At 39.1% G+C, this 19,755-nt stretch overlaps 1 protein-coding gene across 1 annotated transcript; it reads right to left on the bottom strand.

Annotated features, from left to right (window-relative positions):
• Positions 1-231: 231 nt before the first annotated feature.
• On the bottom strand, positions 232-17,692 carry LOC139696481 (uncharacterized). The gene is made up of 5 exons (XM_071595266.1): positions 17,308-17,692; positions 9,315-9,491; positions 2,197-2,389; positions 1,351-1,463; positions 232-467 (listed from the first exon to the last, which is right to left on the bottom strand). Exons 1-4 carry the CDS (start codon positions 17,423-17,425, stop codon positions 1,352-1,354), a joined length of 600 nt encoding a protein of 199 aa, XP_071451367.1. The 5' UTR covers positions 17,426-17,692; the 3' UTR covers positions 232-467; position 1,351.
• Between the last annotated feature and the right edge of the window lie 2,063 nt (positions 17,693-19,755).

Genomic DNA, 19,755 nt, shown 5'->3' with positions numbered 1-19,755 from the left:
ACAACTGGGCATAAAATGAAAATTAATGCCACACAACAAAATATCCTCATGCCAAAACTGACTTATTAAAATGAACATATGTAAGTACCTAACTCATCAGGAGTATACTGAAATGAGACTGCTTCTCTCCAGAACAGATGAGGATTGTTAGGTAACATGCTGGTAAGCCCTGATTTTCTGGTGCCTCAAGGTTCTAATGGGTCTACAATAAGGGTTATTAAAGAAACAAGCAGATTGTAATCATAAAACCACTATATTTCTAACCATTTTTCATAAATTTACATATAAAGTGAGAAAACAGGTACATCCCTTATATCACTGTCTACATTGCAATTTATATTGCAATTTATTTTTAAAAAGTAACCATCATTTTTAAAAACAGACAAAGCCACCAATATTCCTTTCAATGGGAATATTTAATATATCTACCGCTTCATTGTAAAACTGCAATACTCTTCTGGTAGGGTCTAAAAGATAAGAAAATAGTTGCTATTTAAAAATGTATGCAAAGGAACATGCATATTTAGGGTAAACTAAATATCTATTGCACATAAAAGTGAGACACAAAAGGGTGCATCCACCAGTAACATTGTAATTCAATTACAATTTTTCTAATTGTAACTAATAATTCAAATCATCGAAAAATATATAACAAAATAATTCAAAATGAATCAACTTTGACAAAAATCATCAAATGATATCATACAGATAGCATAAAAAACATTAAACCCATAAGACGGCAGTAAAAAGAAGACAAAAATAGCAAAGAAGGGAATTCTGTCCCTCAGAAAATATAGCCATGGGTCTTACAACTTTTCTAGAAATAGAAAGAGCTAAATCCTTCCTGTAAATTATATACTCAAACAAGAAAAGCCAATGCTCTTCCCTATTGCATCTACAGTCTTCAACTCAACAGGCAAGAAATAATCACTGCCTTTCATTAAAGGCATAAGAATCACAAATGAATTTGATGAAATTGGAATAGTGAGTGCCTTTTGGCTGATTAGTTCAAGGTTAAACAAAACATAATTACATTTTGCTTAAAAAACTTTATACATAACAATCTACCATTACATAAGAGAACATTCGAATTTTTGAGTCTAACTATACACTGAGTAAAACTTTTGAGGGATTAAAATATTAGCAGCGAAAATTTATATTAACTTAATTCTACCACAAATATGATGTTGTCAGCATTGGATGAAAAAAGTCACTCAATGCAAAATTAAATACTGTAACCATTAACAAACTTCAACTTTTTTCCATCAGAAATGGGGGAGGCCAAACTATACTCAAGTGTATGTGATAATTATGACTTGTGTTCATTTATACTACGTCACATTAACCCACCTTAATGATGGTGTCTGCCAAACCAAAATGAGTTCAGAGGATTGGCATCTCTCACTGGAGTCGAGGCTGTAGGGAAAGCTGTAGCAGGAAGACCAACATTGGGCGCAGCCGATCTGTGAACCACAATTTTGAATTTTCAGTGTAATAATGCTCTGTAGCACAAAGTATAATTTGACTCTCATGCATCAAAGGGTAACAAAACACCAACATCAAGCAAGCCTTTACACGTGACCAGATACTGTCCATGTAATAATTGAATTATCATACAGTAGAACTACTGTTCAACTCATAAATGGAAATGCTCCATCTTTTTACGTAGAAATGTAATCAGATAAACAAAATGGGGTGTACTTTGACTAATGTTAGCCCCTGATCACAATCCATTATTTTTAAGTTCACCAGCTATATGAATAATATATTTATTACTGCATAATAAAAGGAGCATGCCTTTAGACAGACAATGCTAACTCCATTTATATCAATAATTTTACCTGTCATGGTATTTAGTATACCCAATTAAAGGAATAAATTGACTCAGGGGTTTTTGTAAACATATAATATGTATGAAGCATTATTATCAATCAATTGATGTGATCTAGAGATTGGCTTTCATGCAGATTAATAAATTATGCAAAGAATAAGTCTCATTGTATCTATTTCATTTCTACTACAAATACCAATCATATCACAGCAAGTTTCACTCCAAAAATGATGACAAGGTAAAAAATAAATCAATGTCATCTGTGAATTTCCCAAGATGAACACTGGAAAGAAAATTTCCCTTTGCATGAAATATCTTGGCGATTAACTTTGGTTGTCATGCATTCATTAAAGAAGGTTACTTACGGGGACTGGCTGGTCCCAGTTGCCTGCAACTTCTGGTTGAAAGTGAACGAGCCTGGGGCCATCCACTCACCAGCTTTCCCTTTTACCCCCTCTTCCGTCACTCTCTTGAAATTGTGAACTGAATATCTGTTATACAGTCCCCATATGCTATTCATCATCTTGCTATTGTATTTTGCCAGGGGATGATCCATGACTGAAACAAGAATATTTCTTTAACGTCTTGGGAAAAGTATGGGCTATATCATTAAAAACGGATGGTGAAATAAATGTTATGTTCATGTACAAAAACACAGATGTAACCACACTAATACAAACAGAGTTAGAAAAGCAAGAAACCCGGTGACTAGAAATTTACTGAACTAATGAGACTAACTCACTAGCAATTTTCAATTAATAATGAGTACGTTTTCCAAAAAATACATTAAAACATAGTTTAAAAAAAATGAAATGGCATCAAATTGAATAATCAATTTATGGGAGCAAAAACACTGAACAGAATTTACCAATTTTGTAACTGCAGATAAGTTAAATTATCAAGCATTTGAGTTAATTAATTTATTTAGTGGACTTATAATTTAATAATGCAGGTAACATAAAAAAATAAAAGGACATATTTTCTGCAAAAAAAGATCCCTTTGTTAAATCAAAAAGTAATGATTCATATTAATCACTAGGCAAGAGAGCATTTAGTTTTGGCTCATGAATAATTCAAGTTTATACTTAGGAATGTAGGTATTTACTTGAGTTCAATCCCCAGTTTTAAGTCATGTAATTGGGGCCCCACAACCTAAATATGCATGTAGCCCTAAGTGAATTAGAGGAGTTATAATGTATTACAAATCGGGAGTGAGTCACTCAATGGAATAGGTATTGGTTAAAACTCCTGGGGACCATAATACTTTTTCTTCTGACATCTCTCTCAAGATTCTTTCACAAGCAAACTCTTACCCCCTTGGAACAGTTATGGTAAACCCTATACGCATGAAGATGTATTCAGACAGAAGTGTGAAACATCAGCAGCAGAAAGATATTTGTAACATTCAAGAGAAAGAACCTGAAATTTCACGTAACTTACCGCAACATTCATTAAATTAGCTTTGTAACTATCTTGTGGATTACCCTGTTCTCCTTATGTCTTTATTCCTAAATGTGCCAAAGGTTAATACAATACAAAATAAGTATTTCAGTGTTAAGCTTTGTAAAAGAAATTAATCCTACTTCAGCATTCAACCATTAACGGAGTGTCAGACAACGTATTATACCACCTAGTAACATTGATTCACATGCGATGTCATTATCCTTCTTTAAATGGCCTGCAATGCTGTTCTGCTAAAAAAAACTAATCATATTAATCTATCACAAATTAGTAACACTCATCAGGTTTTAATTCGGCAATTTTTATGATTATATGCTTCTCTTTATTCTGGATCTCGCCTAATGCTCTTCAATGCCCATTTAATTATTATTGGGCTTAAATTTTATAAATAATTTTTATTCAATAGAACTATAAGTTTCCGCCTGATAACAGGTATACACGAGTATATGATGTGCCTATAATGTTAGAATGTGTGTGTATGTATAACCAGGGTCATTCAGCATTACCCAACGTTTTCGGTCAGAAAGCCAGAGTAAAACCATCAGGTATGCTGCATCACCCCGTGTGTGATAATTAATGTATGTTTATAGACGAAGCGGGGTCAAGAATTAACTATATATTCATCGAAAATAAATAAAGGATTCACACTCTCTTGTTCATGTAAACCCGAGTAGGGGACAATGCAGGAACTGGGAGGTCCCTGCATAGCAACGTGGTCTGAGAGACATCGAAATGTACGATGCCGAAGATGACATTTACAGCCTGGTAAATTAAGTTGGCGGTATTATTTAATCATGATTTCCGTCCAAGAAGTCTGAGCGTCTAAGACTTATGCAATGATCACCTCGCTCCTGCATAATCTTGAAGGCAAAGTTCAGGCAAAGAATTATTCATTTCAAAATCTCGAACTGGGACGTGTACCTTCTTCCCGCGTGCATGTTTTGCTTGCGATGTGAGAGAGACGAAGAGCTAGAAGCTGTTTGCGCTCAGCTTAACAGTTTGAAAATTGTGAAATGGCGAAGCCGAAGGGAGGAATTGAACCATAAACTGGGATAAGATCTCGGGGGAGATAAATCGCGGGCGCGAGGCCTTCGGCACTTCGGGCATGTGGGCGATAACGAAATCCTATGTTAGCCGGCGTCAATAAAGCCACATTACGACCCGTGCGGGAAGTAACGAGGATGGAGGGCAGAACGGAGGCGAGTCATTCGGGAATGGCATATGGGGGAAGATCCTTAAGACCTGGTGGTAAACGGAGATGGGTCGCACAGGGGTGACACAAATTGAGAGGGCGCATTTACTTGGATAAGAGGGAAGGCGAAAGGGATTAGTTCCCGGGCATGTGATGAGAGAGAAGCGAGCACGTGAACAGATTTATGACGATGGAAGTGAACAAAAAATCAACGGCAGCCAGATACGATGAATAAATAGAACCCTAGCACATAACAATCACCTTACGACACAATAAAACGAATAACAATCAGACTCCGTTGCAACTACTATTCGCATACCCAGTAATTCATTTCTGGTTGTCCTTGCCCGTTAGATTTTGCTGAAGTTTGAGAATTCACGATGAAGACCAAACAAGAACTCTGAAGGTCATATGACACGTAATCAGAAGTTGATCTATAAAATCTCTAAGGGGCCATCTTCAAATATGAACACTACGAATTTTAAATTATTTCTCCTGGAAAGAAGTCGGAAATCATGATGACCGAAAAAAATTGCAATAATTCCGAGATCGCAATGAAACCTGCAGTAGATGATGGTAAGGGTAAGGCAGGTATTCAAAAGCAGTGTCGGGCAACAGCGTACGCCGTATCAGTGAACTGCATTTTGAATATTGCTGAAGCCAAACATATTCCCCAAGGGGAGGCATAACTTTTTCAGGAAAACCACAAGGACTGTTAGGCGTTGAGAGGATGAGATGATCGGGACCTCCCGGTCCCCGCATAGCAACGTACGCCCCAATAGACATAAATATAGCCGACTATGACATTCATCGTGCTTTATGCCCAAGAAGTCTGGGAAGCTCGAGAGGAATAAAATTCAAATATTTGCAAGCTAAACTGAATCCGACAACATGAAACATAAGTTCCCTCACTGTTTACTCGCGAACACGCGAGTCTTGAGAGGGAAACAATCTTACACAGACGTCGAAAGAAGACTGCCCTTCAGCTGAAAAAGGCTAGTTTTCCCCACAACCAAGTAGCTGAATAATTTATTGGCAGTAAACTTCATTCCGGTATCTGTTGAACAAGAATTTGAGGCTTGGGGAAGATAATCGTCCGTGGAATTAGATCTCGCAGACTTAACAGTATGCACGTGGGAAAGAGAAAGAGGACGCCGTTGCCGCACTCACGAATTTCTGCACAATTTAGTTGTTTCAAAATTTAAATTATTCTCCTAAATGAACTATTACAATGCCACCCACCATGGAGATGTAGTGTGAATGGTGGCGGGGGAAAGTAACAAAGATAAAATGATATTCAATATTTCATAAAACTCGGTGATAATCGAATCTAGACGTTAGTTTGCTTCGCGCCCCATCCCTATCTGGTGAAGGAGACCAGAGTTTTATTATCTAGTTACTTGGTTAATACATTTTAATAAGCCGCGTGATGGCAATTTTAACTGAAGAACGACAAGCCGAGTGATTGACAAAGGATTAAACACGGGCACTTTGGTAACTACGCGAAGTTGTAACACGTCTTATAAAGAAGCATTCGATACGGTTAAATATCTTAGGGCCAATACTCCTAACAACTTAGACAGCAATTCCCTCCAATCTGTAAATGTTTCAGTCGTGATATCGAGATTTATAATAGCGGGGTAGGCTGTAATACAAAATAAAAGAATCAGTTATGCTTCCTTTAAGTGTGGAATGGAAAAGATTTAGAGGGGAAAGTTATCCAACACTAAAATAAAATAATTGAAAGTAATGTTAGGTGGATTAACTCACTTTTTTCTTTAAAATCCTTCGTTAAAGTAGTCATTCTTGAATAATGGGCCACGGATATAAAATTAGAAAATCAGACCCTAAGGCTAACATTGACATTCGAAAGTAAATAATTACATCGCTAAGATTTAGCAAGTCATGCCCATAAAATAGAAAACCTATAAAAAAATTAGTGATAGCAATATCACATGACCTTGTCGAATAATTAAATCAAAACCTCTATACGAGTGACGGACGCTGATAAGAATCCTTGACAGAAGAAAAATGTTTCCTGACTGTACTAATCAAAATCATTACGCATTACTAAATACTAGACCGACGAAATACCATGGAAGGAGAATTCCAACTTATAAAACTCCTCTAAAATCAGATGAATCATTTTGGGAGAGAAAAACTAATTTTGGTCGACGTAAAATATAGGGCCAACATAATTGACAAAAATACACAATGGCCATTTTTCGTAAAGAAGGAAATTTGCGACATTAATTTTTCTTTGTTGCCATTATTCCATCAGCACTACAGTAACAATAAAGGCGTAAGCACATTGATGCACTTCTCAACCCCCAACAATTTCTGCACGTAAAATTAATTCGCCTTGACCGGGATGATTTTAACGCTCCGAAATAGTTGCATTGCAATGCATATTAGCGGTCAAAAAGTTGCTGTCGCGGCATCTCCCAAAGTTTCTTGGAATTAATTCAGCAATTTAAATTGATGTATAAGTTCAGTAAAAGTTGATGTCTCAACTCATGAGTTTAAAAAGTTAATTGGATTAAATTAGTTTTAAATATGCAGTCAAAATTGCGTTAGCTACAGAGCACATTAAACAAGAAAAAAGTATTAGATATATCAACAAGGACTATCGTTCTGAGTGAAATCTTTTGATTTGCAAATCAATGAATGCATCGATGATTGCCACGGTGCGTATCGGTTCCCTCTTAGCATGATGGCATGTCACGGATGTACCGCGACAAAGTTTGTTTGTAAGTTTGCACCCATATATATTTTGCCCCAATCGAGGCCTGGGTTGGCGACACCAACTCGCAACTAGCGAACCCATCTCAGTCGATAGTACATCTACCACTCGATATACCGGTGTCCGAATACGGAGACAACAAGAAAACATTCTAATACCAACGATACAACACCCAAAATTGGTAGCTATGGTAACTCCATCATTCTGATAAATAAAGCGGCTCTAATACTTACCATAACTATCTTCAATTTTAATCTTACACAAATATACAAATGAGTTATCAGGCAATTATGGATATTTCTAAAGCAGACAAAAGCTTCAGAGATAATCTTTATGACCGTCCATGTTTTTCAATGTTCTCTCACTTAAGGTGATGGTGACTAGTGACAGTGCATGTGGTTTGGAAAAAATAACACGGGGGCTTCTGATCAGCAATAAACATGTCGTACTGATTGCCCCAATGAATTACTTCTCTACTAAAAGCCGGAAAGCCTCCAGCTTAGAATCATTTCTCAGATTCCGGGGATATCACATGAGCAAAGCAATAAAACCTCAAAGCTCAGCAATTATTTATCAGATTCGGTGGTCGTGGGCACGTGACTTGTTTCGAAGCACGTGGACTAAGCTGCATTCCAGCCACTTTACCACCCTTTCCCCAAATCGGTGATATTCCTTCAGTAAAACGTAAAACTGGTTTTTGTTGCAATCGTTGCGATGCAGTTTCCTGAGATCGTCCTTGGCGGCGGAATCCAATCGCACTGTTTCATTCACAGAACGTTCTCAGGCGATGAAGTGTAACGGTTAACTTTAACAAACAGAGCACTCAGTGCCTACCGTTCTGATTGACACCATAACCTTGTGCCATTAACCACCTTTCATGGTATTTAGGACTGAATACCCATTTATTTCTTTGGTTCTTAGAAATGATCATAAACTGACACACTGATACCGAGTGTCCTTGCAAGGTGTTGTATATTATGTAGTAACCAATCTTAATCCTTTTATTTCAGTAATCCTCTCCTCATTGCATGATGTCAGGCTCATCTGTCTACAGGTACTTCGGTGGTTCAGTGTGTTAGCTGTGTGGTTCTCTGTATTGGTGTGTTGCCCTTTCTTGGCCGTCTCGCAGGGTGGTGTTTTCTGAAGGAAAATTACCACATATGACAACGTCCTGCGTGACCCAGGACTCCCCAGTTACAGTCATGTGACCCTTATCTGATTGATACATATGTATTTCACCTTTATGACGATACAAAGGCGAAAAATCCATAATTGAAGTAAACAAAGCTCCTGAAATATAGTTAGAAAACTCTTAAAAGAGTTTCCAAGGTCGCGTCACATGGCATTTGTTACAACAGATACAGATTTACGCCTTTGGTGGTCCCAAGTTTTGACCCACTGTTTCAATGTATCCAGAAGAACTGACACATTGTAGACCGTAGAATTTTTGAATAGGCGAACTTTCAAAATTTCCATATTTCGTGCGGAAAGTTTCACCTTAAGAATTGAAGGATCTTAAAAATGATATTTTCGAACCAGATAACAAAGTCATTTTAGAATGGAAAGAATTATAAAACAGCAACATATTTCCACGCCAAAAGAACACTCTTTCAGGTTCAGAAAATAACCTTTTTAAAGAGCATTCTGCACGAAAGATGGAACTTGCCACACTTAAGATGGAATTTCTCCAAGGCAAGACATCAACGGTTGACGAATCAGTCCTTTCAGAATTAGTTCCTATAATCGATCAAAACTGGAGTCCACTGGAGGAATTAATATTTTTCAATTGTATATTATATCACATGGCGTTACCCGAAAGCTCTCCCCGATGTGACACAACACGACGATCAATCAAAACCCCTTGATCCTAAAAAGTTTTAAACTGTTCTTCTCCATAACAGAATTCGGTGACAAAACCTATACATTATCATCTTTACCATTAATGACTACTTTTGAAAAATAAGGCGTGCAAATAACTAATGCTAAAATATTTCCCTCCAGCAAATTGTAACAACAATAGTCCCCTTCCCATGGGCAATTTAGAGGCCAGCCCAGCCCGGCGTGGAAAGCACCAACACTTCGCTTACATAGATTCATCCAAGGAATCCACGAGGATGGTAATTCTTTCTCATTTCCTCGACCCTTCACGTTCCGCATCATGGTGGTGTTTGAGGACCAGTTGCCCTCGGCCATCATCATGTGCACCTTGGCCGCGGCGTGGGCGCCCTGGGGGATAGAGGACATCTTTCTGAGGGAGCAGCACTCTGAAGGAGAAAAAGAATTGCGAAGAATTAGTTTCTGAACTGAGGAGAAAGAAGGGGTAATTTCATTAATAACAAAAAATATCGAGAAGATACGCCAAATATAATGCACACATACTTATTTATGATATAATTACCTAGGACAACCTCTAAGCTCGTTAGGTGGAGCGATTTAAATTATAATATAGCAAAGAGCTGGGCGGAAAAAGCACGTCTTGAGGAGTTGCGGTTTTGCTAAGTGCGAAGAAAGGGGAGGGCCCAACGAAGAAGACCCAGGGAAAAATACGTAGCCCAAACAAAGAGGGGTTCCAAACATTTAGTTTGCATTACTCTACTGCGTAACTCTGATCCTTTCAGGGTTTGAGTTACGCAACCACCTTTTTCAATCGACGGACGGAATCAACGTCTTGGAATGTATTAAACAGGTATATAGTATTCCGAGGTTAAGGGCTGCAATAGGAAAATCATAATCAACGCATATAGAAATTACAGCATGCATTTGATTTAATTCGCTTCTTTATTGAAACATCAATCAGAAGACATTGTAAAGAGGCACTGCAAATCAAACTTAGCAAAAAAAATCATTATATTGAACAGAAAATAACAAAATCGCAGTGTGAAGGTTCAATTAAAAATGAATGAACATCAGCGCATGTGGTACACGGTTTGTGCACCGCGTCAATAAGAAGTTGTCAAAAGGAAGGAAAAAGAGGACTTCAGTCAATCATTATTCAGACTGAATTTCTAGCATTGACTCAAATATACTTATCAGTGAAATTTCGGGATGGGTGACTAAATGATGTGAAAGGAAACGAAAGAGAGGGTGGGAGTGGAAGGAAAATTTCAAGGGCCGGGGGTTGGGGTCATACCACTCCTCCTGATATCTGATATTAAAAGGCCGTCACTCAATGTCTAGCATCGGGATCTCAGAATTGAGTAGCAGTGGATGGAAGAAGTTTTAATTGATGGGATGAAAAAAATTACACAGTTCTCTGGAATTACCACTACAAGTCACCGGAAGGACACAAAGGCACGGGTATATTATCGTAATAAACAACATACAAAGCATACTTAATCAGTAGATAAGGAAATGATACTTGTATTGGCCTTTGGATGCCATTTTCTTCGAACGAACTATACTAAAGGCGCAAGAATGCATATTGCTTGATTTTCATCACTAAGTGATTTAAATCTAACCTAGAATCCATATTAATTTTTGGATACTTTCTAAAAGGGTCAATTACTATATGCCATTCCTTCCATCAATTTTCCCGTAAAAACAAATACTGATTGAAAAACATAAATAGACCGTTAAAGGATGGAAGAGGCAGCATTGTGATCACGAGAATTAAGAATTAAGTTAAATTCGTAGAGTTTGAGGTTATTTATCGGAACTACCCAGGTCCAACTATCCCATGATGCTCTACGACCACCCTAACCCTAAAATACAAGCAATCCTACACAGCCGGTCATTAGTGCTTCGTGAGAAACAGGCAGTGAGCAACCCTTATCTGAATACCGGAATTTGAAACGCCTACCGGCTTAATTCGGAATGACTTTAACCTCATCTATCAAAACCTTCGGGTTGATAACTGTGACAGTCGTAGCAAAGGTGCATCTTCCGTCACACCCTGGCGTACATGGAATTAGGATGCATTGAATTATCTATAAATTGTGGACCACAAATTAGAATTGAAACAGGCGGGGGATTAATCAAATCAAACATTTAGAGGAGGTTATTCCGTGCGACAGCACTCGGCAATAGGTCGTACAAAAATTAAAAATTTTAGATTCTTCCCAGTAGCAACATTTAATGAGTTGTAATTAAAATAATCAATGAATGATATGTATGCCGTACAATGGCAGAATTTCATCGAAGAATGAAACAAGGAAACTGTAAAATATTTTCTTTTCAGAGTTAAATGAGCACCACAATCACTGCCGTTACGCTTCCATCTACCGGTACAAAGCAAATCAATTACTCGCCAAATGGTTCATCACCATTAGTCCGACGATTAATGGAATGTAATCTTCCCGATAAGATGCTAAACCCTATATCCTGATACTCTTTTTTCTCGCGTTTCTCTTAATTTGATTTGCCAAACTGTCCTTAGGACTTACCTCTTGGACTATTTTGCTAGCAAATCCACCCTGCAAATTGAAATGATTATTTTAAAAACATTATACCCCGCAAGCCATGCCGATTGTGTCGAAGAAATTAAATATTTGTTAAAATTATCATACTTTCAACGACAACCAGACGTTATTATCTCCGAATGAATTCGAGCTCCAAAAGAAGAACCCAAAGAAACAGACACATGATTTGTATTTCCAAGGGCAGACTAAGCATTCGGGGTTGGGGAGTGGAGAAAAAAAGGAAAAGAATTTTAAGGATAGATATGAAACCACACGAAGGCGTTCTCAGAACCATACGAGACGAGAAAGTTTTTTCATGAAATCCCGAGAAGGCAAGAGAAGGGGACGCGAGAAATTCCGAGGAGCTGAGGAATGTTAATATATAAGGCGGCGATAGATGGGCAATTGCTGGGGGGAGGAGATAGAAAGAGGACACGAATATGCATGTCGGATGGAGAGGAGATATTATGTGGAGTTACGACATGGTTCACTCTAGCATGCGGTCAAGGATATTCATTGTCATTGGTGAAGGCTTAGAAGCATGATATTGTTTATTCCCTTGATCCATCAAAAATCTTCCCTGATCGAAAAACAACTGGTACTAATGAACTGAATGCCATGAAAATTTAACGACCGACACCAAAAGGGAACATGGTGGTTAGTCTAGTGGTAGAGAGTTCGCCTACTGACTGGATTTTTTTGGAATCTATTCACGGCAGCACAGGACATTCCATTTCACCCAATATGTGTGAATTTTCGGCTGTCAGAACTTCGTTGGAAATCGAAAGCAGCATATAAAATGGAAATGAACCCGTATCCTGGGGTGCATTTCATGGGGCGATATACTATAGCTTTCGAGGTGTGCTCGTTCAAATATCATACCGTTCCTTAAGCTGATTCAATCGGGATGACACTCATTTCATGGATTCCCATTCTCCACTTTTTCTAAATTTTCTCGAATAATATGCCATCTTATTAATTCGATTTTTATTCTGAGAGTTCAGTATAGGTTTTTGTATTTTTTTAGCGGATCAGCTCTTATCGCTTCGCAAGTCGATGGCTACACTGAATTACTTCCACACTATACATAGTTTCGGCTTCTTCCGGGCCCAGAACGCGCGAAGACCTACGGCAGGCTCTAACTAACCTCACTTGACGAGCATTGGTACCATCAGGAATTATCGATTTTCATACTAAAATTCTTGAATTTTTTTAAAATGTCGACCAAAATTTTTAACGAAATTAATTCCCGACCTTTTCTCGATTTTCCTGACTGTCTGACAACACTCGATTACAGTGTTTTTTTAAATTAACGGGATAATTATAGTAACACACACCCAGATACGCATTGTACGGTTCCAAACAAATTACGTTATTTTTAGGCGGTCGTGAAATCGCAACGAACTTGCGCAGTAGATATGAAATGAGAGCAATATTAAAACTTATGTCGGTTTCCACATGGGATATGGACTTACACGGCATATGGGTGAAATCATTAAATTACCAAAACTGCATACTTAACCTGCAATTAGATAATACAGACTGTTGCCCAAAAATTCTTGTTGTTTATTATTGTAATTATATGCAATTGGATTCTTGTTACTCTACTAGGCATGGCGTAGTTATAACCTCCTACATAGAGAAGAAAATCGAACAAATCATAATGATAATTAATGAAAAAAGAAAAGCAAGGAAAAGAAAAATATGTGACTACTATAAACGCTCAAGTGAACCAATAAGAAAGCGAATTAACTGTCGTAGATATTCCGTTGTATGTAACACAAGTAGCAGCATATATATTCTCATATACATAAAACATATTAAACGAATCTCTATTTCAGGCAATTTTGCAATATTTATCATGGATCGGGTAAAACAATTAACACCTCACCTTCAAACAAATAGAACTTTACAATCAAACAAAAATAAATCTTTTCAAATACAAATTATTTTAGTCACATTTGCCAACACACCAACAACCATACCTGACTAATGAGAACTTTTCTCGATAACTCATTTATGACCAGAAGTGAATTCTTCTTGGGGTTTCGAACGCGTCTACATAGGTCTTCTATATAAAAAGTTCCCATTCGGAAGTGGAAATACTAATGATTAACCCAAAGACACGTCGTGAAAGCCTTGGATCCATTATGAAGATACAACAACAGGGTACGTATTCAATCTATAGATACAGCAACGATATGATACGGTATTGATACAATGCAAACCGAGTCACGAAGAATTGCTGAAAGAATTAACGAGTTTCAATGAGTATATTTCCCGAAAATATTTATGTATACAATCAAAATCAATCAAAATACAAGCGGGAAATTTTCATGATAAAAAATTAATTAATTTCTTGGTTATCGCAATCTTTAAAAGCTCGCGTGAAAGACGAGAAGTAAAAAAAAATATCAATTTGTTACGATACAGGTTGCTCGGGTAATACAGGCTGTAATGCAATGACAACAGGCAGGCGGAGCCAATAGGCGAAGAGCGAATACTACTTAAATATTAGTAACCCCACAAGCCAAAATATTTCGCTCCATTCATTACTGCGCTACTTTAGGTAAGAACGTCAAACATAATTTCACGAGTTGAATATGCGTCAACTCTTGATGTCAAACTCAGTCCTGCAAGAACTCAAAACAGAGGAGACTTTCGATCCGGGGAACTTGGGTGGAAAAGGGCAAAAATTTCAAAGATAAAAAAAAATCATCACGTTTGTGGTTGGTCGAATGACATCGAGATTCCTCCAAGCACATTTGCGCATTTAAATTAAAGTATTGCACATCACACAATCTTCCTGTAGCGGAAATCGCGGTGACCATGATTTTGATTACTTTAATTACCCATAAATAATGGGAGTAAACCACTTGACGTATGCACATAAATCAATGCTTCTTGATATAAGAAATTTCCCAGAATGTCGCTACTGCTGATACTGCACTCTTTAAGTGCCACACACAAACTACTCTAAGATGGGATCTTCACTTTCGATGCCACCATTTATCCAACCAGAAACATAAATGTTTATCAGCAAAACACGTTCAGTACGCCGAAATCCTTTCCAAAGTAAAGTAAAATGGCCTTAAGCTACAATTCCAAAGACTACCAAACAAATCATAAATCACGTGACGCAACACTCAACTTTCAAACGTGATTTCCAGCCAACCATCGCAAGCACTTACATAGCCCACAAGAGAAAATGTTAACATCTTATCTACGCCGTCTTATCCCTACCCGGCGTAATATTTCTACTACCAGACCCAGCAGACAGTTAACAACGACCAAGCTCTGCATATCATATAATTAAATGGGAATGGGAAGCGTTACTAAAAAACGGTAGATGACACCAAACATTTTCGACTACAATTTACGGTCTCATCACGAGGCTAGAACGATCACTGATATCCGTCAGTGGAAGGAAATAATTCTCTTATTTTATCCGAGTGGTCTAATTTGTCGATTTAGCGTTTGGAAATCAACCTAATAATTTTGCTTGCGGGTGCACATGCCGTTAATGTATATCGGCAACAATATGGTCACTGACACCTTTCCTTGCGAAAAAGATATCTCACAACTGTTGGAGCACGTGTCGTCAACCAGTTCTTTTTGCTTATGACGAGATGATAATTCAGTAAATCGATGTAATATAGTAATATTTAGAGGTCTCATATCGCAGTGAGAGAACCTGTAGAAGGACATTCTTTAAATATAAAAATACTACACCAACTTAAGTTCGTTATCCCTAATGTTAGAATGACGCCCACCAAAGACCCAATTGCGTTTCACGTGACCTAACTTTTCTATATATATATATATATATATATATATATATATATATATATATATATATATATATATATGTTGTCGACGACTGAGTCTTCCCCTATAAAGGATAAAACAAAGTTGATTGGCGGCAGGGAATATTAGATCACGACCTATGACCATGCTTTGTTGAGAAATAACGAACTGCTCGAAAAGGAATAGCATATAACAAAGGAGCCATTCCTTACGCAAGCTGTTCCATTTTTGCAGTCTTAAACTTTTGTTTTAACTTAAATGTGAAAATGCATTGCGTGTTGAAAGAACTAGTAATTTATCTTTCTAGAGAAAGATCGTCTTTATCATTTAATTTCTGTTTTGGAAACTAAGGCAACGTAGTAAGTCAACAGTATGAGCTCAGATTATCATACCACAGTTAAGTGGATTGAAATGCTTGATCATGCATGCTGAATGCAGTAATACGACCACTGTGGATTTTCCTTACCACTGCAATCAATTACTCAGAAACTATCACTACAGTAATCAACGCTCTCACCATCCTGCCTCACACTAACATAACATGTACGCATTCTTTCTCCATTTTTCTCTAGATTTTCTCTAGCTTCTCTATTCTCTTCACCGACCTAACCTTCCATGTACCTACCCTCACCGTTGCTGTCTTCTTCTGGGCCTTCTTTTATTCTGGTTTCAGTTCGGTTGCGCAAGAATTTCGTGCGATGGCTACCACAGAGGCCTTGCCTCCCCCGCTGCCGGGCACGCCGCCCGACCCAGTGGGCCGAGGCCAATAGTTGCGAGGATTCATTTTCTCTTGGTACGAGTCCATACTCAACATGGGAAAGATAACTGAGGTGGTTTTCCGTTACCTTTTTCAATGGTGTTTAAACGTGTCACCATCAACGAAAATGGCCAGCCCAAGACTCCTTTGCAGTTGCCCACCTGAAGAACAGACGCTACGCGAACGACTTTTCGTCTGGCTTCTTCCTTTCGACCTATCTTGCAAAGGTGACCCTACCAGGAGCAATAATCACTGCGCCTATCAGTAAAGCTCTCGGGGTCAACGGAACGAGCAATCACTCCCGCCACTTCAAGGTCGTAGTCCATGGGAAGAACATATCATGTTATTAAACATGTAATTAGGAGCAAATTTGAAATTAGGTATTATAAACTATGACTTTCAATGGCGGTACAAACGGTAAACCACACACGATAATTTTAAATGAGGAAGGGTAGAGGAAAAAACCCTTTGGAATATACATCTTTCCTTTTCCTGAGAGTAAATATGACATAAAATAAATCACCGCATTGTGCTCCCTTAAGCCAGTAGAAGCAAAAATATAGTCCTGGTGGAGAAAGAAGAGAATATTGGATCAATAATGGGGGTCAAGCAAGTAGTGAAATCAGTCATAGGTGCACTCGGCGTCTTAAGACCCAAAAAAGTCCAACACACCTCTTTGCGGTAGATAGGGGGATATTGCGTAAATGTAGATGAAGAAGTTCAAAGCTATTGATACTAAATTAACTTATACCTACTTAAACATACATTTTACCATAGAACTACAAAGTTATGTTTTCTATATTAAGGAATGCGTTTTCGCTGGTAATTTGCTCACGATATCCACTGTTGGTAATAGTGCAGTTTGTGATTTCCCACTCAGTTTTTCTCCTTTTCCAATCGGTTTCGACGCCACACAGAGTCATTGTCTAGGATATTACCTTGGCAATGACGCTGAGACGTCGAAATCGACCGAGAAAAACTGTGGATTTCCAGAGCCAAGGGTTTTCTTACAGACATAAACACACCACTGAGTACGGAACAGCGCCGAAATCCTGAGATTCCCCAGGATTCGGGCCGAACACTTCGGTTATCTGCGAGGGAAGGAAAGTGAAACCTTACCTCGGCAGCTATCGAGATACAGCAACTCCTTCGAAGGTTCCAGTCCAGTAGCGATGCCACCGATCCTACAACCTATGCCCACGGCTGACAGATTCAGTTCACGAACGAGCAGACGCATAAGCGGCAGGGTTTTCGTAGCCACAACTCCCCCGGCGGGTGACGGCAGGAGTAAGAGGGGGCGTCGAGTGGAAGAACGATAGAGAGAGAGAGAGACAAGGATTCGAGATCTGACGGTGGACGGTCTAGCGGACGGCCCACGGAGTTATGGGAGAGAGAAACCTCGGCAGCAGTGAGAGCAGTCGGTCATACACACGAGTCCGTTGACGAGGAGCGACTGAGGCAAAATCGGGGCGTCATTTATCCAATATCGTTGTCGCGTATGGCCGTGTTGCCAAGCGAGGGCGCTCCAGGCGTGAGCCCGTGGCCTTATCTCCTCCTTTCTCTCCCCCACCCCCAATCCCCGCCCCGCCTCCAATACTCCAGAAATGAGGTTCAAGTCAAGTTGATTTTATCATTGGGAGGGAAAAGTAAAGCGGAGAAGAAGGGGGTTGCACGGTCTAGCAGAGTCATCTCTAGAGTCCCAGAGATGCTCTCCTATCCAAACACACGTTCCTCGCGGGCATAACAAGTCACCACCCCCACGGGATCTCTTTCCACGTTGGCAAGGCCTGTGCAAACCCCCGTCCCCCGACACCACACATGGTATCCCCGAGGAGAATTTCAAATCCAACTGCAAACACATACCCCCTCCCCTCAATCTTCCCGTTCTGTTTGCACGACTTCTCCTGACACCTCTGGGCATGCACCGGAAAACATTATTCCTTCGCCCTGTGCAAATGAGGGGTATGTACGTGTACTTAAAAGAGGCTTTCTCGGATGCAGACCTCTCTCCCTTTCCGTCTCTCTTCCTCGATCGGTCGCGATAGATAGATACGTGACGGTGACCCCGTCGCATCCCACAATTCGGGGACTGTGCTCCCACCGTTACGCATTTTTTTTTTACTTTCGCAAGGGCGTTGGATTTACACGGATAGTGCAAGACCGATTAAAAGCGTGGGAGGAACGTGTGAACGTGCGCGTACGAAGTGATTAAGTATTTGCCCTTTTCGATCGAAACTGTGGGTTTCTTGACCCCCGCACGGAGGAGAACGTGACTTGCTCCTCGTATATGTTGATGCATAAGCTCCCTCTCACTGGACAAAGCCCTCAGGATTTAAGTATCTTTGACCACTACTTCCAACTCTGAAATGCATAAGACTTGGGGAAGATGACTGTAAAAGTTAACTGAGATAAGTTTAAGGGCAATAGATTTTTTAACCGAGTTCAATTGTACATCAAAACCCGATAGAATTATTTCAAGTTAAATTTGATGAAAAACTTGGTCGACGCTTGGTTGAAATAATGAATTGGTATTACTGGTATTTTACCGGTTAAGGTAGGTTTTGGACGGACACAGCCTATACAATGATACATTGACCTCCCTCTCCTTACAAAACTCAACCTAAAATCCGACACTAAAGTCAGTCCCTCTTCACTTCATACATATGTACGTTCATACTCTTGCATATTTCCATCCTGCCTTCATTCCGTCCAACATGCCTATCCCTTCTATTTCCATCCCTTCCTCGTTTACCTTGCTCCCCTCTGTCACAATCTTCAACATTCCATTGCCAATCAAAATGCTATGCATCCACATTTCCTGCCTCCATTTCATTTCTCCGCGTGGATTGCCTTCGTATGTGGGCAGTTTCGTTTCCGTTTCCGAGAATTTCTTCATGTCGAAATCGCATTGTTATGCATGACATTGTCACCGCATGAAGATATACCTCGAAATCTTTAATTAAGCCAGTAAACACCGCGGAAGTCGCCATACATAAAAATTAATTTAGAGTAGCAAATTAATATTAGAGTAACAACCATTAAAGATCTGGGCGTTTTAATTGACCAGAAACTTAATTACTCCGACCACATACAGACTAAAAAAAAGCCGGCCTCGGTGGCGGCGGGGTAACGTCCTCGTCTGCCAATCCATGGGTCGCGGGTTCCATTCCCGCCTGGGTGGGTTTCTTCCACCTAGGGCTTGGGTGTTTGTAATCGTCTCCATTGTTATTCTTTGTTAATAGTCCGATGTAAAGGCCAGAGTACTGTTTTCGGACTAGTTTCAAATAAATAAATAAAAAATAAATAAAAAAGCAATGTCCCTACTAGGCCTTCTTTACCGCTTCACAGAAATTAAAGATCCAATTGCACTCCATTCATACTTCTCAATAATTGTCGTTCCCATCATATCATATTGCTCCCCCATTTGGTCCACCTCATCCTCAACTAACCTTAAATCCCTTGATTGCATCTCTCACTTCTTTGCCAAAATAGTCTAACACCGAGTCCCACATTACTGCAATATGTCCTCAAATGCTGTTGTCTTCCCTATCCATTTCTAGTCCCCAA

Source organism: Hetaerina americana, unplaced genomic scaffold, assembly GCF_022747635.1.
Source record: "Hetaerina americana unplaced genomic scaffold, ioHetAmer1.1.p SCAF_7, whole genome shotgun sequence".
Taxonomy (NCBI): Eukaryota; Metazoa; Arthropoda; class Insecta; order Odonata; family Calopterygidae; genus Hetaerina; species Hetaerina americana.
Note: the sequence above shows the minus strand (reverse complement) of the source record. Positions and strands in the feature narration are given on the sequence as shown.

Excerpts from the sequence above, each read along its gene's own strand:
- LOC139696481 (XM_071595266.1), bottom strand. The coding sequence starts at position 17,425 with ATGCGTCTGCTCGTTCGTGAACTGAATCTGTCAGCCGTGGGCATAGGT. Across the intron at positions 9,492-17,307 it reads GTATCTCGATAGCTGCCGAG|AGTGCTGCTCCCTCAGAAAG; the intron begins GTAAGGTTTCAC and ends TTTCTCCTTCAG. Across the intron at positions 2,390-9,314 it reads GATTCCTTGGATGAATCTAT|TCATGGATCATCCCCTGGCA; the intron begins GTAAGCGAAGTG and ends TTCTTGTTTCAG.